The 21,092-nt window shown below is 42.7% G+C and overlaps 1 protein-coding gene across 1 annotated transcript in view; it reads left to right on the top strand.

Moving 5' to 3' along the window:
• The window catches only part of TSR2 (TSR2, ribosome maturation factor), a gene marked incomplete at its 3' end in the record, with an annotated part of 79,209 nt that extends 60,106 nt beyond the window's left edge, over positions 1-19,103 (top strand). The window contains 3 exon segments of the mRNA XM_018043676.1: positions 15,675-15,867; positions 16,031-16,121; positions 19,034-19,103. Of these exon segments, the coding sequence (XP_017899165.1) occupies positions 15,675-15,867; positions 16,031-16,121; positions 19,034-19,103 (354 nt within the window).
• Positions 19,104-21,092: the final 1,989 nt, after the last annotated feature.

Genomic DNA, 21,092 nt, shown 5'->3' on the forward strand with positions numbered 1-21,092 from the left:
TAGTTTTCTCCCTATGTGTCTGTCTTCTGTGTCTCTGTGTCCTAAATTCCGTCTTCTTATAAGGACACTGGCCATTGGATTAATGGCCCACCTCAGTCCAGTATGACTGCATCTTAACCTTGTTACATCTGCAAAGACCATATTTCCAAAGAAGGTCTTATTCATAGATTCTGGGTGGATGTAAATTGGGGGAGACAATGCTATTCAGTGCAGTACATTGTTGCCTCTAAGGAAATTTGGAATTAAGATCATTAGAGAAGGAACATAAAGAGAAGGAAATAGATAACACTCAGCTTTTTGTTTTGTTTTGCTCCTAACTTAGATCATTATACAAAGTTAATGCACTTTGTGCAAAAGAAAAATCCTTGATTGGAACAGAACATAGTATAATAAAGATTAGAAAAAGAGGAGAGGAAAATAGAGACTGCCTTGTGGGGCTCTCCCCCTACCAAATGCTGCCTGAGAGTCTCTTGATCTGGTAAGGGGGAGGAGAGAGTAGAGACAGTGGCCTTAGAGGAGGTTAAGGGCGCCTAAGAAGAAAGGATTGAATGGTGGGACCATGAAGAGAAGCAGGAACAGGGTGAAAACAGTGTCAAGCACTGTTGCTGGCAGCTGAGGGAAGCCCTCCATGAAGAGGGCAAGAGTGGCTATGCCACCTAACAAGGCAGTGCAAAGCAGAGGTAGAGCCCAGAATAAGTAGGCAATCTGACCAGAATAACTGAAATTTTGCCAAGAATTTTCAGTAGTTTTAAGGGAAATACTGGGTTTTTCAAGTGGCTAGGATTTGAGTCATTTTTTGAGAATGTTGAAATAAGAGACCACATTGGGCTGTACTTTTCAGATACATTTAGGCAGAAGGCATTTAGATAACTTTTGGAGTTGTCCAATATCAATGCTTTTGTCTTGAGACCCCTACAACATTGACATCCCTATCACAGTCATTCATTCAACAAACATTTGTTGAACATCTACCATGTGCTGGGTTCTGGAGGTCCAGGGATGAGAAAGTCAGACAATCTCCCTGCCCTACTTGGTGTCTTCTGGTTGGGAAGAGAGGCACTGAACTAACAATTTACATGCAGACTGTGTGAATAGCTTTACGACTCTTGAAGAGCAAGAAGAGTCACACCTTTCGTATTTCTCCAAATTAGATTAAAACTGACTTGAGCTTTCAGGAGCCAGAAGAGCAAGAAGCTCAATACCATCCTCTTTGGCTCTTCTCTTCCTCTGGTTTATCTATTAGCTTACTGAGATTACAAAGGAGGTTGGTCTGTTTGTCCATACCTCAGCAGAGAAAAGCCTCTACTGCCATGCCCGCCATTGTACCTCATTGCCCCAATGTATGACTAGTGAACACAGGTCTGCTTCCTTCCATCTGGCCCTGCTGGCCCACTCCTGAGCAAAGCTTCCAGTGCAGGTCAGCAAAGTCCTTCAAAGTCTTCCCAAGTGGCAACTCTAAGTGACCAATGTTTCTGGGCATACTTTCAGCTCTTTTCAGAGACCTCACTGCCTCAGAGGCCTTGGATTTCAATTGAATCAGGCATCTGCCCATCACAGACATTCTTACTTTCCATTCTTTAGGGATTCATCCCAGGAGTTGAGAGACTTTTCTTTTTAGGCCCCTGAAATTCCCTTTATTGGGAAAAATAGCCTCATTACCTCCAAGGAGGGCCCAGATCTAATCAACACACAATTTTGTTAACGCTTCCTAGGAGAAAAACCTTACAAACCTCACTCTCCCAAAGAAGTACAAGAGTGAAATGGGTATTTAATTGGTTCTCGACCACCCAGCATTCCTCACTCTTTTGGTAACAGCACCTTGATTTGGGAGATTTGAATGATTATTCTCCTATTGGATATAGTCTGGTTGGACTGTCAACTATTGGATATAGTCACCTATTGAATATAGTCTGGATATATCCAACTATTGGATATAGTCTGGTAGGACTGGCAAAGCATGACTATCATGCTTTCCTCTAGTCAAGGGAGTGGCACATGACCCAAACCAAACCAGCTGGATCTTGAAGAGGTCAGCACTTTACTGAACTCTAATGTGCATATGAATCACTTGAGAGTCTTGTTACAATGCAGATTCTGAGCCAGTGGGGCCTGAAATCCTGCATTTCTAAAAAAACTCCCAGATGATGCCAGTGCTGCTGTCCCACAGATCACCTTTTGAGCAGAAAGGAAGTAGGGTGAGCAAACAGTATTTTCATCTAAAACTGGATGGAATACCTTCATTCAGATGGAGTAGCCTTCAGTCTAGAAGTAGCTCATCAGTCTAGAATTGCTCTGGATCCTGTCCTCTCTGACCTGAATGTTCAGCCTTTCCTTCCATTTCTACAAGCTCTCTATATCCTTAGAGTAAATTATATTTCGTATTCAAGATGACAGAGTTTATTTCTGATATTTGCAACCAGAGGGCAGAAGGAGAAGAAGGAAGGAGGGAAGGAGGGAGAGAGAGAGCAATTTCCCTCCAGCTTGTAACTAGGTCAAAGTACCATTGTCTGTCTATACAGCTAGCAACTAGTTTTCAGCCTTTATGTGCTGCTGATTTCAGCAAAGACATTCTGTTTTGTGAACCCCTTTGGGAGACTATTAAGGATCTTGGGCTTCTTCAAAACAGTAGAAAGCTTCTTTGTCTAGCAATAACTGAAGGAAAACTTTGGGGAACTATGTGCATAGATGCTTGAATATTCATCTTGTTTCAGTGTTTTGATAAAGGAAAAAATTCTGCACATCACTGTGATTCTTTTCATTGATGTCAAAGTCTCCATTAATAATTTTTCAGGTTCATCAAATTTCTGGAAGGCCATATTTGAAGGAATTGGCATTATAAATGCTATAACTTATTAAAGCCTTCCTGGAAGGAAGGATATATGGTTAAGGGATGATCTGAGCTTGATGTCCCAAACTCACTGTTCTCACAACTCAGGTACAAAGCTGTGAGACAAAATACGAGTTTCTCAGTGTGTACCTGAGAGATTGTTACTAGCTGATAAGAAGAGTTCAGGAAGCTCCTCCTTAAAAATAAAAATAAAACCAGACTTAACATCTCTGCCAGGGTTAATCTTTGAATAAAGCCCTCATATGAAGCCCTGGTTCCCAGAGATGGAATGAATGCCTGAGGACATTGGCATTATTGTGGATGAAGCCCAGCAGCTGGGAATTCCAGGAAATGTTCAGCTCTGGTTTCTCTTAGGCAAGTAATGTAACACTCTTATAGCGTTTCCATCTAGGACCATATTTGGAATGGTGCAGAATCTGTAATGGATAAAGCAAAAATATGGATGAGTTTTGCTTGTCCACACTGTTTTCATAATCAATGGTTCTTGCCTGCCCAACATTTTGCCAAGATGACTCTGCTTCCAAGTCTCCAGAAATTTTCTGACAGCAAATAATATGAGGTATTATGTTCATTGGAAGTTTGGTTTGTAATAAGCTTATTATTCCATATCACATAGTAATTTGAGTTTACTCATATGTAGCAAAATTTGAATCTATAAGACATCATTCATTAGTATTCAGAATGATATATTTAAGGGTCTCCTCTCAAAGTCATTCTTGTAAGGTTGGCAGTTCAGCCCAACCTCATCTCCTCTCGTAACTGTGAGGGTTTTTAAAAAGTTTACTAATTTATTTGTATTTTCAGCTATACTGGGCCTTAGTTTCAGCACACAGGATCCCTCATTTCAGCACATAGGCTTAGTTTCTCCCTGGCCTATGGGATCTTAGTTCCCAACCAGGGGTGGAACCTGCATCCCCGGCATTGCAAGGCAGATTCTTAACCACTGGACCACCAGGGAAGTCCACGACTGTGAGGAGTTTTGATCATAAGTCTTTGCTTGCAAGTAACAGAAAGTGACTCTGGCTACCTTAAACAAAAAGGGAATTATTTCAAGGCTGGGGTTGAGAACTCACTGAATTGAAAGGAAGGCTAGGTAGACAGAAACCATTTAGCTACCAAGGGAACTTCAGAATAGCAAAAAAATTTATTAACAGTTTCCCCCAGATACCACTCCTAGAGTGAAGGAACACCAATCATTTTTCCTATCTTTGCATCACTGTATACAAATCCCTGACATTCAAATAGAAGAAGCAAGGAAGATGGTCAAACCAAAATCAGATGGATTGTATTCTTTGTAGCCGAAGATAGAGAAGCTCTATACAGTCAGCAAAAACAAGACCAGGATCTGACTGTGGCTCAGATTATGAACTCATTGCAAAATTCAGGCATAAATTGAATAAAGTAGGGAAAATCAACAGGCCATTCAGGTATGGCTTAAATCAAATCTTTTACGATACAGTGGAAGAGACATAGACATTCAAGGGATTAGATCTGATAGAATGCCTGCAGAACAATGGATGGAGGTTCATAATATTATACAGGAGGTGGTGATCAAAACTATCCCCAAGAAAAATAAATGCAAAAAAGCAAAATGGCTGTCTAAGAAGGCCTTACAAACAGCTGGGAAAAGAAGAGAAGTGAAAGGCAAAGGAGAAAAGGAAAGATATACCCATCTGAATGCAGAGTTCCAAAGAATAGCAAGGAGAGATAAGAAAGCCTTCCTCAGTGATCAGTGCAAAGAAATAGAGGAAAACAATAGAATGGGAAAGACTAGAGATCTCTTCAAGAAAATCAGAGATACCAAGGGAACTTTTCATGCAAAGATGGGCACAGTAAAGGACAGAAATGATAAGGACCTAACAGAAGCAGAAGAGATTAAAAAGACGTGGCAAGAATACACAGAAGAACTATACAAAAATATCTGAATGACCTGGATAACCATGATGTTGTGATCACTCACCTAGAGCCAGTCATCCTGAAGCACAAAATCAAGTGGGCCTTAGGAAGCATTCCTACAAACAAAGCTACTGGAGGTGATGGAATTCCATCTGAGCTATTTCAAATCCTAAGACATGATGCTGTGAAAGTGCTGCATTCGATATGCCAGCAAATTTGGAAAATTCAGCAGTGGCCACAGGACTGGAAAAGGTCAGTTTTCATTCATTCCAATCCCAAAGAAGGGTAATACCAAAGAATGTTCACACTACCACACAGCTGCTCTCATTTCACCTGCTAACAAGGTAATGAGCAAAATCCTTCAAGCTAGGCTTCAACAGTATGTGAACAGAGAACTTCCAGATGTACAAGCTGGATTTAGAAAAGACAGAAGAACCAGAGATCAAATTGCCAACTTCCTCTGGATCACAGAAAAAGCAAGAGAATTCCAGAAAAAATCTACTTTTGCTTCATTGACTACACTAAAGTTTTTGACTGTGTGGATCACAACAAACTATGGAAAATTCTTAAAGAGACGGAAATGCAAGATTACCTTACCTGCCTTCTGAAAAACCTGTATGCAGATCAAGAAGCAACAGTTAGAACCAGACGTGGAACAACAGACTAGTTCCAGATCAGGAAAAGGTTACGTCAAGGCTGTATATCGTCACCCTGCTTATTTAACTTATATTTAGAGTACATCATGCGAAATGCTGGGCTGGATGAAGCAAATCTGGAATCAGGTTTGCTGGAAGAAATATCAACATCCTCAGATATGCAGATGATATCACTTTTATGGCAGAAAGCAAATAGGAACTAAAGAGCCTCTTGATGAAGGTGAAAGAGGAGAGTGAAAAAGCTGGCTTAAAACTCAACTTTTAAAAAATTAAGATCATGGCATCTGGTCCCATCACTTCATGGCAAATAGATGGGGAAACAGTGACAAACTTTATTTTCTTGGGCTCCAAAATCACTGCGGACAGTGACTGCAGCCTTGAAACTAAAAGACACTTGCTCCTTGGAAGAAAAGCAATGACAAACTGAGACAATGTATTGAAAAGCAGAGACATCACCTTGCTGACAAAGGTTCATCTAGTCAAAGCTATGGTTTTTCCAGTAGTCATGTATGGATGTGAGAGGTGGACCTTAAGTGCTGAAGAATTGATGCTTTCGAACTGTGGTGTTGGAGAAGACTCTTGAGAATTCTTTGGAAAGCAAGGAGATCAGATCAGTCCATTCTAAAGGAAATCAACCCTGAATATTCATTGGAAGGACTGATGCTGAAGCTGAATCTCCAATACTTTGGCCACCTGATGCGAAGAGCTGAATCATTGGAAAAGACCCTGATGCTGGGAAAAATTGAAAGCAGAAGGAGAGGGGAACAACAGAGGACGAGGTAGTTGGATGCATCACTGACTCAATCGACATGAATTTGTGCAAACTCTGAGAGATAGTGAAGGACAGAGAAGCCTGGCATGCTGCAGTCCATGGGGTCGCAAAGAGTCGGACATGACTGAACTACTGAACAACAATGAACAGACCATTTGCAGAAAGTACAGTGGAGGAATGACTATATGAACAGAGATAGTCTCTGTCCACAAGGGTCACATACACTATCAAGCTGAGTGCTCCCTAGGGCAGGGCCCTGGACCCAGGGCCCACAGCCTTCTCAAGGTCTCCCCATCAGATGCTTTGTTTATATCAGCTCGTTTAATCCTCACAGCAACACTGTAGAATAAGTATGATTATGTCCCGTTTGTCCAACAAAGGAACATGCTCAGACAATGGAAATGACTAGCCCTAGACTGTCTAGCTATGAGGTGGCAGAGCTGAGGTTGACCTTACCCTGGTCATTTCTCCTATGCATGCTGCCTTGGCTGCCGTACATGGTTGTGCAGTTTATGCATTGTACAAAGTGCCCAGTCCAGAGGGCTTCCCAGGTGGTGCTAGTGGTAAAGAACCCACCTGCTAATGCAGGAGACATAAGAGATAAAATTTAAAAAAAAAAAAGAGAGATGTGGGTCCCATCCCTGGGTTGGAAAGACCCCCTGGAGGAAGGAGTGGCAACTCACTGCTTGCCTGAAAATCCCACCAGCCTCCTCTCCTCTGTCCACGCGATTCTCAAGGCAAGAATAGTGGAGCAGGAGATCTTCCCACTAGCAGCTTCCACTTTCACTTTCACTCTCCCAGTCCAGAGGACTGGGGCTAAGCTGAAATCTAACCTGTGAAAGCCTACTGCCCCTTTGTAAACCTGTGCCTATCTGGAAGAAGGGGCTCATTTTTCTAATTTGTCCATCCAAGGGAGTGTCTTTTTCACTCTAGTCAGGGAACAGGGCTAGTAGAAGTCTTACCTGTTGCATCTCTTTGAAGTAAGTGTGCAGAGCGGGTGGTTAGGGGTGGCTGGATAAGGAAGAGATGGCATAGGATGAGTGGCTGTTATCTTGACAGAGGTGGAGGAAAACATGAAACATTGCATGAGACCCAGGGGGTACTCAGGGCAGGAGCTTCTACATAGGGAAAAGGACAAACAAGGGGCATTGCCTCTCCCTGGGAATTTATTCAGGCTTATGTGAGCTTCTCAGTACAATCTTGGGGCTTGATCTGAGGGGCATGCAATCTGTGGTGTTCTACTTTACGATCTCAGTTTGAAGGCTCCACTTGAGGGGACAGGGCTCAGTTCACAAGGCATAGATGACCCATCCACCACCCTGGCCTCTCAGTTTTCTGACCTTTTCATCTCTATCTTATCCTTCAGCCATCTCAACCTCCTTTTTCCATGGTCACAGCCTAGCCCTTGTCCTCAGTGAAAAAAGGAAATTCCTCCGTGAACCTCAATTTCAAACGTACCACTCTAATCATCATTTCCTGGTCCTCTAGTTGATCTACTCTTGTACCTACCGTGCATAAGAATTCTTCAATCACATCTCAACCTCTGATTCTTCCATTCCATCACCTTTTCACTGCCCCTCACTCATCTCTTGTCCTCCCTTACTTTCTTAACTAGTGTGATAGGCAGAATTTTGAGATGACCTCTGTGATCTCTACTCCCTGGTATTACCCCTATATAGTCCCCTTCTCTAGAATATAAGCAGGACTTCTGACTTGCTCCTAACTCAAACCTGGGTCTCCTGAATTGCAGGCAGATTCTTTACCATCTGAGCCACCAGGGAAGCCCTTCTAACCAACGGAATATAGCAAATATGATGGGAATTTATACATTATGGCTCCATTTTGTTACCATGTAAGGAATGTAGCTGCAGGCCTTGAAGAGATAAGCTGCTAGGCTGTGAACTTCCTATTGATAGGGCCACATGGCAGGAAATTTCAAGAAGACCATAGGATCTGAAGGCCTCAGCTCTATAACCAAAAACAAACAAACAAACAAAAAAACTAAGTTCTACCAATAATCATGTAAGCCTGGAAGAGAATATGGAATAATACATGGCTTCATATGAGACCACACCCCTGGCCAGTATCTTGATTTCAACTTGTAAGACCCTGAACAAAGAATTCTGCTAAGTTGTGTCTGGATTTCTAACACATGGAAACTGTGAGTAATAAACATGTGTTGTTTTAAGTTGCTAAGTTTGTGGCAATATGTTCTGTAGCAATAGAAAACTAATATACCCAGCTTAGGTTTTCATTATCCATCATTATAATCACTCCCTTGCAATCATCCTTACTATTCTAGCCCTTGTGGCTGACAGACCCTAAAGTAACCCCCAGTAATCCCCACCACCTGGTGTTCATGCCCTGTGCAATCCCTTACCCTGAGCAGAACCTGTGAGCTGCTTCTAGCCAAAAGAGTATGACAAGAATGAGAAGATGTCACTCCCCTAAGACTCCATCTTATCAGACTAGAGTTTAAAAGACTTTTTTTCTAGCTTTCAGAAGTAAGCTGCCATGTTGTGAGAGGGCCGATGGAAAGGACCACATGGTGAGGAATTTGGATTCTAGCAACTGAGAGCCATCTCTGCCTGAAAGCTAGCAAGAAAATGAGGACCTCAAAAACAAAAAAATGAACAAAAATAATAAAAATAGGACAAAAAAATAAAAACATAAGAAAAAGAAATTTTAAAAAAGAACCCCAAAAAAGAAAAAGAAAATGTGGACCTCAGTCCTGGAGCTTCGAGGAGATGAATTCTTCCAACAAGCTGAGGGAGCTTGGAATTGGATATTTTACCTAGTCAAGCCTCTGATGTGACTGCAGCCCCAGCTGACATCTGTATTGGAGCCTGATGAGACCCTGAAAGAGAAGACCCAGCTATTTGTTCCCAGATTCCTGGCACATAGAATATGTGAGGTGATAAATGCATATGGTTTTAAACCTCTAAGTTATGGCAATGTGATATGCAGTATAGAAAACTAATACAGTCTTCCTCTTCCATCTTTATACTGACTTGACCAAATAAAACCCAGGTTGGCAAGGACCTAACAGAAGCAGAAGAGTTGAAGAAGAGAAGGGAAGAATATACAAAAGAATTATACAAAATAAACCCAAAGATTTTAATGACTCAGATAAGAACGATGATGTGGTCACTCATCTAGAGACAGACATCCTGGAGTGTGAAGTCAAGTAGGCCTTAAGGAAGCATTCCTACAAACAAAGCTACTGGAGGTGATGGAATTCCAGCTGAGGCATTTCAAATCCTAAAACATGATGCTGTGAAAGTGCCACACTCAATATGCCAGCAAATTTGGAAAACTCATCAGTGGCCACAGGACTGGCAAATGTCAGTTTTCATTCCAAACCCAAAGAAAGGCAGTACCAAATGACGTTCAAACTACCATACAGTTGCACTCATTTCATATGCTAGCAAGACAATCCTCAAAATCCTTCAACTAGGCTTCAACAGTATGTGAACCAAGAACTTCCAGATATACAAGCTGGATTTAGAAAAGGCAGAGCAACAAGAGATCAAATTGCCAACCTCCACTGGATCATAGAAAAAGCAAGGGAATTAAAAAAAACCCAACATCTACTTCCGCTTCATTGATTACATTAAAACCTTTGACTGTGTGGACCACAACAAACTATGGAAAATTCTTAAAGATATGGGAATACCAGGCCACCTTACCTGCCTCCTGAGAAACCTGTTTGCAGGTCAAGAAGCAACAGTTAGAACTGGACATGGAACAGTGACCTGGTTCCAAATTGGGAAAGGAGTACGTCAAGGCTGTATATTGTCACCTTGCTTATTTAACATATATGCAGAGTACATCACGTGAAGTGCTGGGCTGGATGAAGCCTAAACTGGAATCAAGATTGCTGGTGGGGGGTGTGAGTGGAGATTGCCAGGAGAAGTATTAACAACCTCAGATATGCAGATGATACCACCCTAGTGGCAGAAAACAAAAAGGAACTAAAGAGCCTCTTGATGAAGATGAAAGAGGAGAGTGGAAAAGCTGGCTTAAAACTCAACATTCAAAAAACTAAGATCATGGCATCCGGTCCCATTGCTTCATGACAAATAGATGGAGAAAAATTGGAAACAGTGACAGACTTTACTTTGTTGGGCTCCACAATCACTATGGATGATGAATGCAGCCACAAAATTAAAAGATGTTTACTCTTTCGAAGAAAAGGTATAACAAACTTATGTTGTTGTTTTTCAGTCGCTTAGCCATGTCCAACTCTTTACGACCCCATGGACTGCAGCATGCCAGGCTTCCCTTCCTTCACTATCTCTCAGAGTTTGTTCAAACTCACGTCCATTGAGTTGATGATTCCATCCAACAATCTCATCCTCTGCCACCCGTTTTTCCATGCCCTCAATCTCTCCCAGCATTGGTGTCTTTTCCAATGAGTTGGCTTTTTGCATCAGGTGGCCAAAGTATTGGAGCTTCAGCTTCAGCATCAGTCCTTCCAATGAATATTCAGGGTTGATTTCCTTTAGGATTGACTGATCTGATCTCCTTGTCATCCAAGGGACTCTCAAGAGTCTTCTCCAGAACCACAATTCAAAATCATCAATTTCTCAGTGCTCAGCCTTCTTGATGGTCCAACTCACATCCATACATGACTACTGGAAAAACCATAGCTTTGACTGGATGAATCTTTGTCAGCAAAGTGATGTCTCTGCTTTTCAATACACTGTCTCAGTTTGTCATTGCTTTTCTTCCAAGGAGCAAGTGTCTTTTAGTTTCAAGGCTGCAGTCACTGTCCGCAGTGATTTCGGAGCTCAAGAAAATAAAGTCTGTCAATGTTTCCATTGTTTCCCCATCTATTTGCCATGAAGTGATGGGACCAGATGCCATGATCTTAATTTTTTAAAAGTTGAGTTTTAAGCCAGCTTTTTCACTCTCCTCTTTCACCTTCATCAAGAGGCTCTTTAGTTCCTCTTTGCTATCTGTCATGAGGGTAGTGTCATCTGCATTTCTGAGGTTGTTGATATTTCTCCCTGCAATCTTGATTCCAGCCTGTGATTCATCCAGCCCAGAATTTTGCATGTACTCTTCATATAAGTTAAATAAGCAGGGTGACAATATACAGCTTTGACATACTCCTTTCCCAATTTGGAACCAGTTCACTGTTCCATTTCCGATTCTAACTGTTGCCTCTTGTCCTACATATAGGTTTCTCAGGAGGCAGGTAAAGTGATATGGTATTCCCATATCTTTAAGAATTTTCCATAGTTTGTTGTGGTCCACACAGTCAAAGGCTTTAGTGTAGTCAATGAAGCAGAAGCAGATTGTTTTTGGGAATTCCTTTGCTTTTTCTATAATTCAATGGATGCTGGAAATTTGTTCTCTGGTTCTTCTGCCCTTTCTAAATCCAGCTTGTATATCTGGAAGTTCTCAGTTCATGTACTGTTGAAGCCTAGCTTGAAGGATTTTGAGCATAATCTTGCTAGCATGTGAGATGAGCAAAATTGTCCAATAGTTTGAACATTCTTTGAAATTGCCCTTCTTTGAGATTGGAATGAAAACGGAACTTTTCCAGTCCTGTGGCCACTGATGAGTTTTCCAAATTTGCTGGCATATTGAGTGAAGCACTTTCACAGCATCATCTTTTAGGATTTGAATGCCTTAGCTGGAATTCCATCACCTCCACTAGCTTTGTTTCTAAGGGCCACTTGAAAATATGCTCAACATTTCTTATTGTTCAGTTCAGTTCAGTTCAGTCTCTCAGTCGTGTCCAACTCTTTGCGACCCCATGAATCGCAGCATGCCAGGCCTCCTTGTCCATCACCAACTCCCGCAGTTCACTCAGATTCACGTCCATCGAGTCAGTGATGCCATCCAGCCATCTCATCCCCTGTCGTCCCCTTCTCCTCCTGCCCCCAATCCCTCCCAGCATCACAGTCTTTTCCAGTGAGTCAACTCTTCGCATGAGGTGGGCAAAGTACTGGAGTTTCAGCTTTAACATCATTCCTTCCAAAGAAATCCCAGGGCTGATCTCCTTCAGAATGGACTGGTTGGATCTCCTTGAAGTCCAAGGGACTCTCAAGAGTCTTCTCCAACACCACAGTTCAAAAGCATCAATTCTTCGGCACTCAGCCTTCTTCACAGTCCAACTCTCACATCCATACATGACCACTGGAAAAACCATAGCCTTGACTAGATGGACCTTAGTCAGCAAAGTAATATCTCTGCTTTTGAATATGCTATCTAGGTTGGTCATAACTTTTCTTCCAAAGAGTAAGCATTTTTAATTTCATGGCTGCAATCACCATCTGCAGTGATTTTGGAGCCCAAAAAATAATGTCCATGTTTTTTGTAAATTTTAAAATTTCTTTAATAAATCTAAATCGCTTTCACTCTAAATTTGTACTATTTTTCTTAAAGACAGCTTTCAAAATTCTGTCAACCTCAGGCCTTTCAAAATCTGCATTCACCCTGAGCACTGATCATAGTCTATGGTCCTGACAATCTTGCATGCCAGACTGTAAGCTTCTTGAGCATCTGACCAAACCCTGTGACACAGCAGCACTCAGCACATGACCAGACACAGAAGCGTCAGTACTGTTTGTTAACCTAGTCTAGCCCAAAGTTTGCATCCTTTGCTATGAGAGGGGATCACCTATAGCACTTTTCTAAAAACAATTTTATTGAGATATTATTTATATAATATAAACTTCACCCATTTAAAAAGTACAATTAAATGGTTTTTAGTATATTTTCAGAGTTGTGCAACTATATTTATTTGCTAGGGCTGCCATAAGAAAATACTCCAGACTGGTGGTTTTAACAACAAAACTTAATTTTCTCAAAGTTCTAGAAGCTAGAGGTTCAAGATCAAGGTGTTGCTAGGTTTGGTTTCTTATGAGGCCATTTTCCTTGGCTTGCAGATGTGTGTTCACATGGTCATCTCTCTGTGCATGCATCTGGTCTCTCTCTCCGAAATCGCCTCTTTTCTTCTTTTTTTTTTTTTTTGGCCTCACCACACTTCTTGCCCGATCTTAGTTCCCCGTCCAGGGATCAAAACCCCCTGTGTCCCCTACAGTGGAAGCTTGGAATCCTAACTGCTGGGCCATAATCTTCTCTTCTTCTAAGGTCATCAATCATATTGGACTAGGGTTCACTGTACGGCCTCATTTTACCTTAATCATCTCTTTAAAGACTCTGCCTCCAGATACAGTCACATTCTCAGAGGTAGGGCTTGAACATATGAATGGGAGGGGGAGGGCGGGGAGGACAGGACTTAGGCCCTAACAGCAGCTGTCACCGCACCTAATTTCAAAACATTTTCATTTCCACTAAAAGAAACCCTATACTCCTTAGGAATCAGGCCCCATTTTCCCCTTCCCTTATTCCTGCTGCTGCTGCTGAGTCGCTTCAGTCATGTCCGACTCTGTGTGACCCCATAGACGGCAGCCCACCAGGCTCCCCCGTCCCTGGGATTCTCCAGGCAAAAACACTGGAGTGGGTTGCCATTTCCTTCTCCAATGCATGAAAGTGAAAAGTGAAAGTGAAGTCGCTCAGTCCTGTCCGACTCCCAGCGACCCCATGGACTGCAGCCCACCAGGCTCCTCCGTCCATGGGATTTTCCAGGCGAGAGTACTGGAGTGGGGTGCCATCACCTTCTCTGTCCCCTACTCCTAGGCAACAATTAACCTATTTTCTGTCTCTATAGATTGGCTTATTGTGTACATTTCAGATAAATGATACCATAAAATATATGTTTTTTTTTGACTAGTTGGGAGTGATGTCACTTTTCATTCCTGATTTCAGTAATTTGAATCTTCTCTTTTTTTACTTAGTCAATCTAGCTGAAACTTTGTCAATTTTGTTGATCTTTCTTAAAAACAGTACTTTTGGTTTTACTGATTTTCTCTATTGTTTTCCTACTTTCCGTTACATTTATTTCCTCTCCAATTTTATTATTTCCTTCCTTCCTTCTGCTTGCTTTGGGATTACTCTATTCTTTTTCTAGTTTCTGAAGGTGGCAGATCAGGCTATTCATTTAAGATTTTTCTTTTTTAATAGGGACGTTTACATCTATAAGATTCCATTTAAGCACTGCTTTAGCTGTACCTCATAAATTTTGGTGTGCTGTGCCTTAGTTTTCAAGTTATTTCAAGATGTCTTGTTTTCCCTTGTGATTTTCCTTTTACTCATTTGTTATTATTATTATTTTTTAATTATGAATGGGTAATGAAAATTTTTTTTTTGCATCAGTTCGACTGAACTGAATAGGGACGTTTATAAGATTCCATTTAAGCATTGCTTTAGCTGCACCTCATAAATTTTGGTGTGCTGTGCCTTAGTTTTCAAGCTATTTCAAGATGTCTTGTTTTCCCTTGTGATTTTTTTTTTCTTTTACTCATTTGTTATTTAGAAGTGTGTTAAAATACACATATTTGTGAATTCCACAAACGTCTTTCTGTTATTGAATTCTAATTTCACCCCACTGTGGTTGAAGAACAATCTTTGTATGGTTTTAATCCTTTTAAACTTATTGAGGGCTGCTTTAGGACATAACATATCCTGGAACATGTTCCACTTGCACTTCAGAAAAATGTGTATTCTGCTGCTGTTGGGTGGAGTGTTCTGGATACATTATTAAATGCAGATTTGTAGGCATTGCTATCTGAGGTTGCTGTCCAAGGGCCTGAAATCTGCATCCTTAATAAGTTCCCCACATCTTCTCTGTGCAGTACCCTGTGTCCCGAATTCATGGACATAGGCGTCCTCCACTCCTGGCTTCCTTAGATTTAATTATAGGTGAAGCATCTAGTCCCATCACTTCATGGGAAATAGGTGGGGAAACAGTGGAAACAGTGTCAGACTTTATTTTTTTGGGGCTCCAAAATCACTGCAGATGGTGACTGCAGCCATGAATTTAAAAGACGGTTACTCCTCGGAAGAAAAGTTATGACCAACCTAGATAGCATATTCAAAAGCAGATATATTACTTTGCCGCCTAAGGTCCGTCTAGTCAAGACTATGGTTTTTCCAGTAGTCATGTATGGATGTGAGAGTTGGACTGTGAAGGCTGAGCGCCGAATAATTGATGCTTTTGAACTGTGGTGTTGGAGAAGACTCTTGAGAGTCCCTTGGACTTCAAGGAGATCCAACCAGTCCATTCTGAAGGAGATCAACCCTGGGATTTCTTTGGAAGGAATGATGCTAAAGCTGAAGCTCCAGTACTTTGCCCACCTCATGCGAAGAGTTGACTCATTGGAAAAGACTGACGCTGAGAGGGATTGGGGGCAGGAGGAGAAGGGGACGACAGGGGATGAGATGGCTGGATGGCATCACTGACTCGATGGACGTGAGTCTGAGTGAACTCCGGGAGTTGGTGATGGACAGGGAGGCCTGGCGTGCTGTGATTCATGGGGTCGCAAAGAGTTGGATACAACTGAGCGACTGAACTGAACTGAACTGAACAGTGTTGGTGTCATCGATTCCTCGACAGACTTTTCTATTACTCTTGTCTTGTTACCAGGTCACCGGAAAGGCGAATCTGCATTCTCAGGCTCGGCTTTCGACTCCTTCTGTCTGGGCGATACTGCGCAGGGATTGGCCCGCCTGGGCGTCATGTGGTCCGCAGCCGGATGATGGCGGGTGTTGCTGAAGATGTGCGAGCGCTCTTCGGGGCTGCAGTCCGAGCGGCGCTGGAGGCCTGGCCCGCCTTGCAGGTGAGCGGAGCCGCGGTTGGGATAAAGGTTAGCGACCGTTAGAGAACAGGAGTTGGTTTAGCGAGCCGCCTGAAGCTTGGTTGGGCGGCATAAACAGCGGAATTCTGCGCCACTGCAGGCGGGCTCCCCGATTGACGTGATGGGCTTGGGTCTGTATTCGCAGATCGCTGTGGACAACGGCTTCGGAGGTGTGCACAGCCAAGAGAAGGCTGAGTGGCTGGGGGGTGCAGTGGAGGAGTATTTCTTCCGCAATGGTGAGTGAATGTAAGGCTCTGGGACTTTTCTCTGTGGGGGCGTGAGGAGGAGGAGGCCGCCGATTCTAGTGAATCCGCACTTCTTTTTTTAAATTTTTTTTATTTTTTGAATCCGCATTTCTTGAGCAATTGTCGGTTGGTACCTGAGGGCGAGGTGGAATGAACGCAGGCTTTGAAGTTAGAATCCTGAGTTCGAATGCCTCGTGGCCGTTGCCATTGACTCCGGGTATCATGCTGGATAAGTATTATCGCCCCGCCTCAATACTCAGTTTACTAATTTGTAAAATGGGTGTAAAAGTATCCACCAGCGTGATCCTACAGAAACATGTTAGTCGCATTATGTAATTTAAAAATTTTCAGCCGCCACGTTAATAAGGTAAAAACAAGCAGATGAAATGAACTGCTCACCTCAATAGATCCAAAATGTTTCAACATGTAGTCAGTATAAAACGCTGTTAATGAGATGTTTTACAACCTTTTTTAGTATTAAATTTTCAAAATCTGGTGGGTATTTTGCAGTTTTAGCACGTCTCATTGTTTTTTTGCCTAGCCACATTTTAGGTGCTCAGTACATTTGACTATTTGGACAGCAGAGATCTACATTTTTGATGCGTCTTGAGAGTCGTATAAGAACAAAGGGTCCTACAGGGAGTCTTTTACGAAATAAGGTTTTTACAGAATTCTTCATTTAGTTTTTTAGTCTTGGAGGTGACATTAGGCAGAGTCCTTTCTCTCAAGGAAATTTACCATCTAGTGAGAGATCCAGATAAGTAAATAGGCATTTGCAGACAGGGTGATAGGTGTTCTAATAATGAGGAGCTCAGGATGCTTGGGTAATGTGAGCTGCGGGAGAAGATGTCTTTCAGAGATCTTTAGGGAGTGGTGGTGATTGGGCTGAATCTTAAGGGATGAGAAGGAGTTAACAAGGAGGGGAGGCAGAGAGAGCAACATTCAGAAATAAGTCCTGTGGTATGAGGAGATCATGTGTTATATTTGTAAAGTGGCAGAGAGTTCAGTGTTAGAGTAGGGATGTGTGTGTGTGCTTGTGGGTATGTGGAAGGGAGGAGTGGTGGAGAATGAAGATGGGAGATGGGGAAGCCACTGGAAAATGAGTGAGACATGGAAGGACTTATGTGCCTTTGATTTTTGTCCTTTAGGCCAGCGTTTGCCAGAATGCATGCTTTGGAAGACTAGTTCTATTAGATGTTCGGTGAAGAAAAAGCTTCTCCAGTCAAATTATATAAGGAAAGCTCTTTTCTTCAGCTCTTAAGAGTCACAGTAATTATTAACATATTAAAGGCTTGGATAAGGACAAGAACCACCGAAAAGAAACCTGTTTACCTTTGTTTCCCTTTAGTTTTCTTTGAATAACTTCCCTTAAAATCCAGGAGGCCAGTTATTTTTCAAAAGCAGAATATGAAACACTACAGTTAGGTGATTAAAAATTCATGAGCAGGATCTAATAGGATGGGGTTTTCTGGCTAGAAAGTTCAGAAAGTAGTCAGTGTGGAGCATGGACTTTAGAGGGAAAGACTAAGGAGAGGGCTGTGTCTGTCTAGAAAATGATGAGGCCTGAATTAGGGCATTAGTCATGGGAAAGAAGGGATGGCTCAAAGGAAATTGTTTGACTGTAGAGGGGGAGGAAAAATGGGGCAGGTTTCTAGTTTGAGTCACTGGGTGGCTTAGGTACCTTTCATGGACTAGAAGAACACTGGAGAATGAAAATTAGGTTTGGAGGGTAAGATGATGAATCTGGCTTTGGATGTGGAGGGTCTGAAGCACCTGTGGAACAGGTGGAGCATAGCCTGGGTTGGAGACTGATTTGGGGGGTATTAGAATGGTAGGGGGAGAAGGCAATGGCACCCCACTCCAGTACTCTTGCCTGGAAAATCCCATGGACGGAGGAGCCTGAGAGGCTGCAGTCCATGGGGTCGCTAGGAGTTGGACACGACTGAGTGACTTCACTTTCACTTTTCACTTTCATGCATTGGAGAAGGAAATGGCAACCCACTCCAGTGTTCTTGCCTGGAGAATCCCGGGGACGGGGCAGCCTGGTGAGCTGCCGTCTATGGGGTTGCACAGAGTCGGATACGACTGAAGTGACTTAGCAGCAGCAGCAGCAGCAGAATGGTAGGGAAAGTGAAGAGGGTGAATGAGCTCTCCCAGAGGGAATAGAGAGCAAGGAGCTTTGTGGAAGACTTTCTTGAGTTTTTTCTAATTCAGAAAAAGTGGAGCATGGGCCCATAAGGTAACTGAAGCTGAGAGAGGAAGTCTCAGCTAAAGTCATACAATAGGACATTGAGGTCAAGGCTGTGGCAAGTACTGAGGTCATCATGGCAAGTACTGAACATCTGTTTCTTTTTACCTATCCCATTGGTCTGTGGCCTCCTGTGTCAGTGGAACCACAGTTGTGAAGTCTTTACATTTCAATAACTTCAGCCCTTGAGTAATGGAAATGAACATGGATTTCCATTGTTCCAAACAAACAATGCCTGTGCTAGGCATTGTTTGGGTGACTTCTCATAACAGACCTTCAAGAAGGTTACCATTAACCTCACTTTGCAGAAGAGAAAACAGTCTTGGAGATGAGTAACTCACATGTTCAAGGTCACGTGGAGAGGAGGCTGGTTAAAATAGGCCAGCTAAAAAGAGGGTGAGTGTGGATGGAATGCTGTAGGAATAGAGGACTTGGTAGAATGCAGAAGGTTGGAAATTAGGTATTTAATGTTTGTTTTTTTTTTTTTAAATCATGTTAAAACCTGGAATGTAGAACACTTTAGCAAATAAAAGTCTCATTAAATCTTTACCTACCAATCAGATGTGGATCCACCAAGTAGGTACTTAAGAGTAGTGGGCAAGGGTGATGAAGTTGGCTGGTCTTTGACCAGAGGACTTTATCCTTTCATACTCAGCTGACTTGGAGCTAGATGAGGTGGAGGACTTCCTCGGGGAGCTAATGATGAACGAGTTTGATACGGTTGTGTTATTCTATGTATCTACTTATTTATTGCCTGTCTTCCTCAACTAGAATGTGAGCTCCATGAGGGCAAGGGGATTGTATCTGTTTTGTTCATCATTGGATCCCCAGCAACTAGCATAGTGGCTAGCATACAATAGATGCTTAATAAATCCTTGTTGAACAAATGCCTAAACAGACACAAAGGGGCCACACAGTAGGACCTCAGTAACTATTTGTCTAAGAGAAGGACAACTGAACTCTTGCCCTCCAGATACTCTTGGTATGGGAGTCAGTAGCTGGGCAGCATCTGGGCCCCTGGTCTCTGGCCTCTGATCAATACACAGCAGTGATTCTTCCCACTCCACCAGTCCTTCCAAATTACAATCACAATACCCATCATGAATCACTCCCCTCCTCCCCACAAAAAGTGGCACAAATTTCCGACACTCTTTTTTCCCAATGAAGTCCCTGCCTTAGTAGTTTAGTTCAGTTCAGTTGAGTTGCTCAGTCATGTCCAACTCTTTGCAACCCCATGAGGCTGCTGTCAGGCTTCCCTGTTCACCTCACCTGCAGCTCTGGGTTGTCACAACTCATGTCCGTCGAGTCTGTGATGCCATCCAACCTCTCATCCTCTCATCCCCTTCTCCTCTCCTGCCTTCAGTCTTTCCCAGCATCAGGGTCTTTTCTAATGAGTCAGTTATTTGCATTAGGTGGCCAAAGTATTGGAGCTTCAGCATCAGTCCTTCCAATGAATATTCAGGGCTGATTTCTTTTAGGACTGACAAACAGTATTAAAAAAGCCTTAGTCATTGGTGGGTGTCTTTTCTCTTTTTTTTTCACTTCAAGATGAGAAGTGGGAATAAGAAAGGTGTCAGGGAAGACCTGACCTCCTTCATTCACACCTCTCACTAACTCACTGTAGGACCCTGGGTGAGTGACTTTCCTTCTTTGAGCCTCAAAATTTCTCATCTTATAGAATGCCATGAGGAATCTATGAGATAGTGGTTGCAAAGCCTGCAGAATGAAATAAATTTTAAAAAAAGAAAACCTTCTGAAGTGGAGGCGGAGGAATTACTCAGCCCTGGCAAGACAAGCACTGAGCCATGTGATTCACAGCAGCATGGCGGGCGTGAGAGCCCGCCTCCCCCACTGCCTGGCCAACCCAGGAGTAGGCACAAGTGACTTGCTTCTTTCTCTACAGGACTTGCCTATAATTGGCCAAAGAGGGCAGGGTTGGTGATTGTAGCGTGTGTGTTGTGTGTGTGTGTGTGTGTGTTGTGTGAGAGGAGAGGAGAGAGGAGAGAGAGAGAGAGAGAGAGAGAGTCTTAAGTTTCAATTAAAGGGTTGAAACATTTTATGTCATATGTTAACATTTGTGTGCCTCCTGGCTTCTCCCTCAGACTGCTGAAGCCTTATTAGAATCGCCCATCTTAGGAGCCAGCAGTCCATCCTGGTGGTATATGTGTGTGTGGGGGGGTGCTTTTTAAAATAATATATAATATCTTATCCATGGGAAAGCTTTGAATTGCTTCAAAGTGCTTTGTTTCTTAGTTTACCCTGATTCCTATCCGGGGTTGGATGATTGTTTTATGCCCATTTCCCAGGTTAATAAAATGTGAGGCCTTATTGGGTTACTGAGATAACTCCCTTCTCTGAGATACAAGAGAGTGCTTTGAGAAGAGTGGAAAGGAGTTCCCAGGTATAGGTTTGTGTTCGTGAGAGATTTGGGAAGAACCCTACCTCTTCCTCAGCTTTGGGAATATCTTTCTAGATGCTGGTTGGGAGATAGCTTGGGACTTGACCTTAGCTCAGTTGAAAGAGTTGTAAAGCCTTAAGCCTGGTGTTAAAGTGGGTAGTGGAAGGACTGAGTTGAGGGAGGCAGCAAGAGGGCTGGCTTCCTCCGATTTGGAGCCTAGGGCATCATCTGTCAAGCTAAGAGTTAGAATTGGAGCCGGAAAAGGTCCTTGTCACCATCTGGATCCTGGATTTCCTCAAATTAGAAATCAGACTGA

The sequence above is a fragment of the Capra hircus genome (assembly GCF_001704415.2).
Source record: "Capra hircus breed San Clemente chromosome X unlocalized genomic scaffold, ASM170441v1, whole genome shotgun sequence".
NCBI classification, from domain to species: domain Eukaryota; kingdom Metazoa; phylum Chordata; class Mammalia; order Artiodactyla; family Bovidae; genus Capra; species Capra hircus.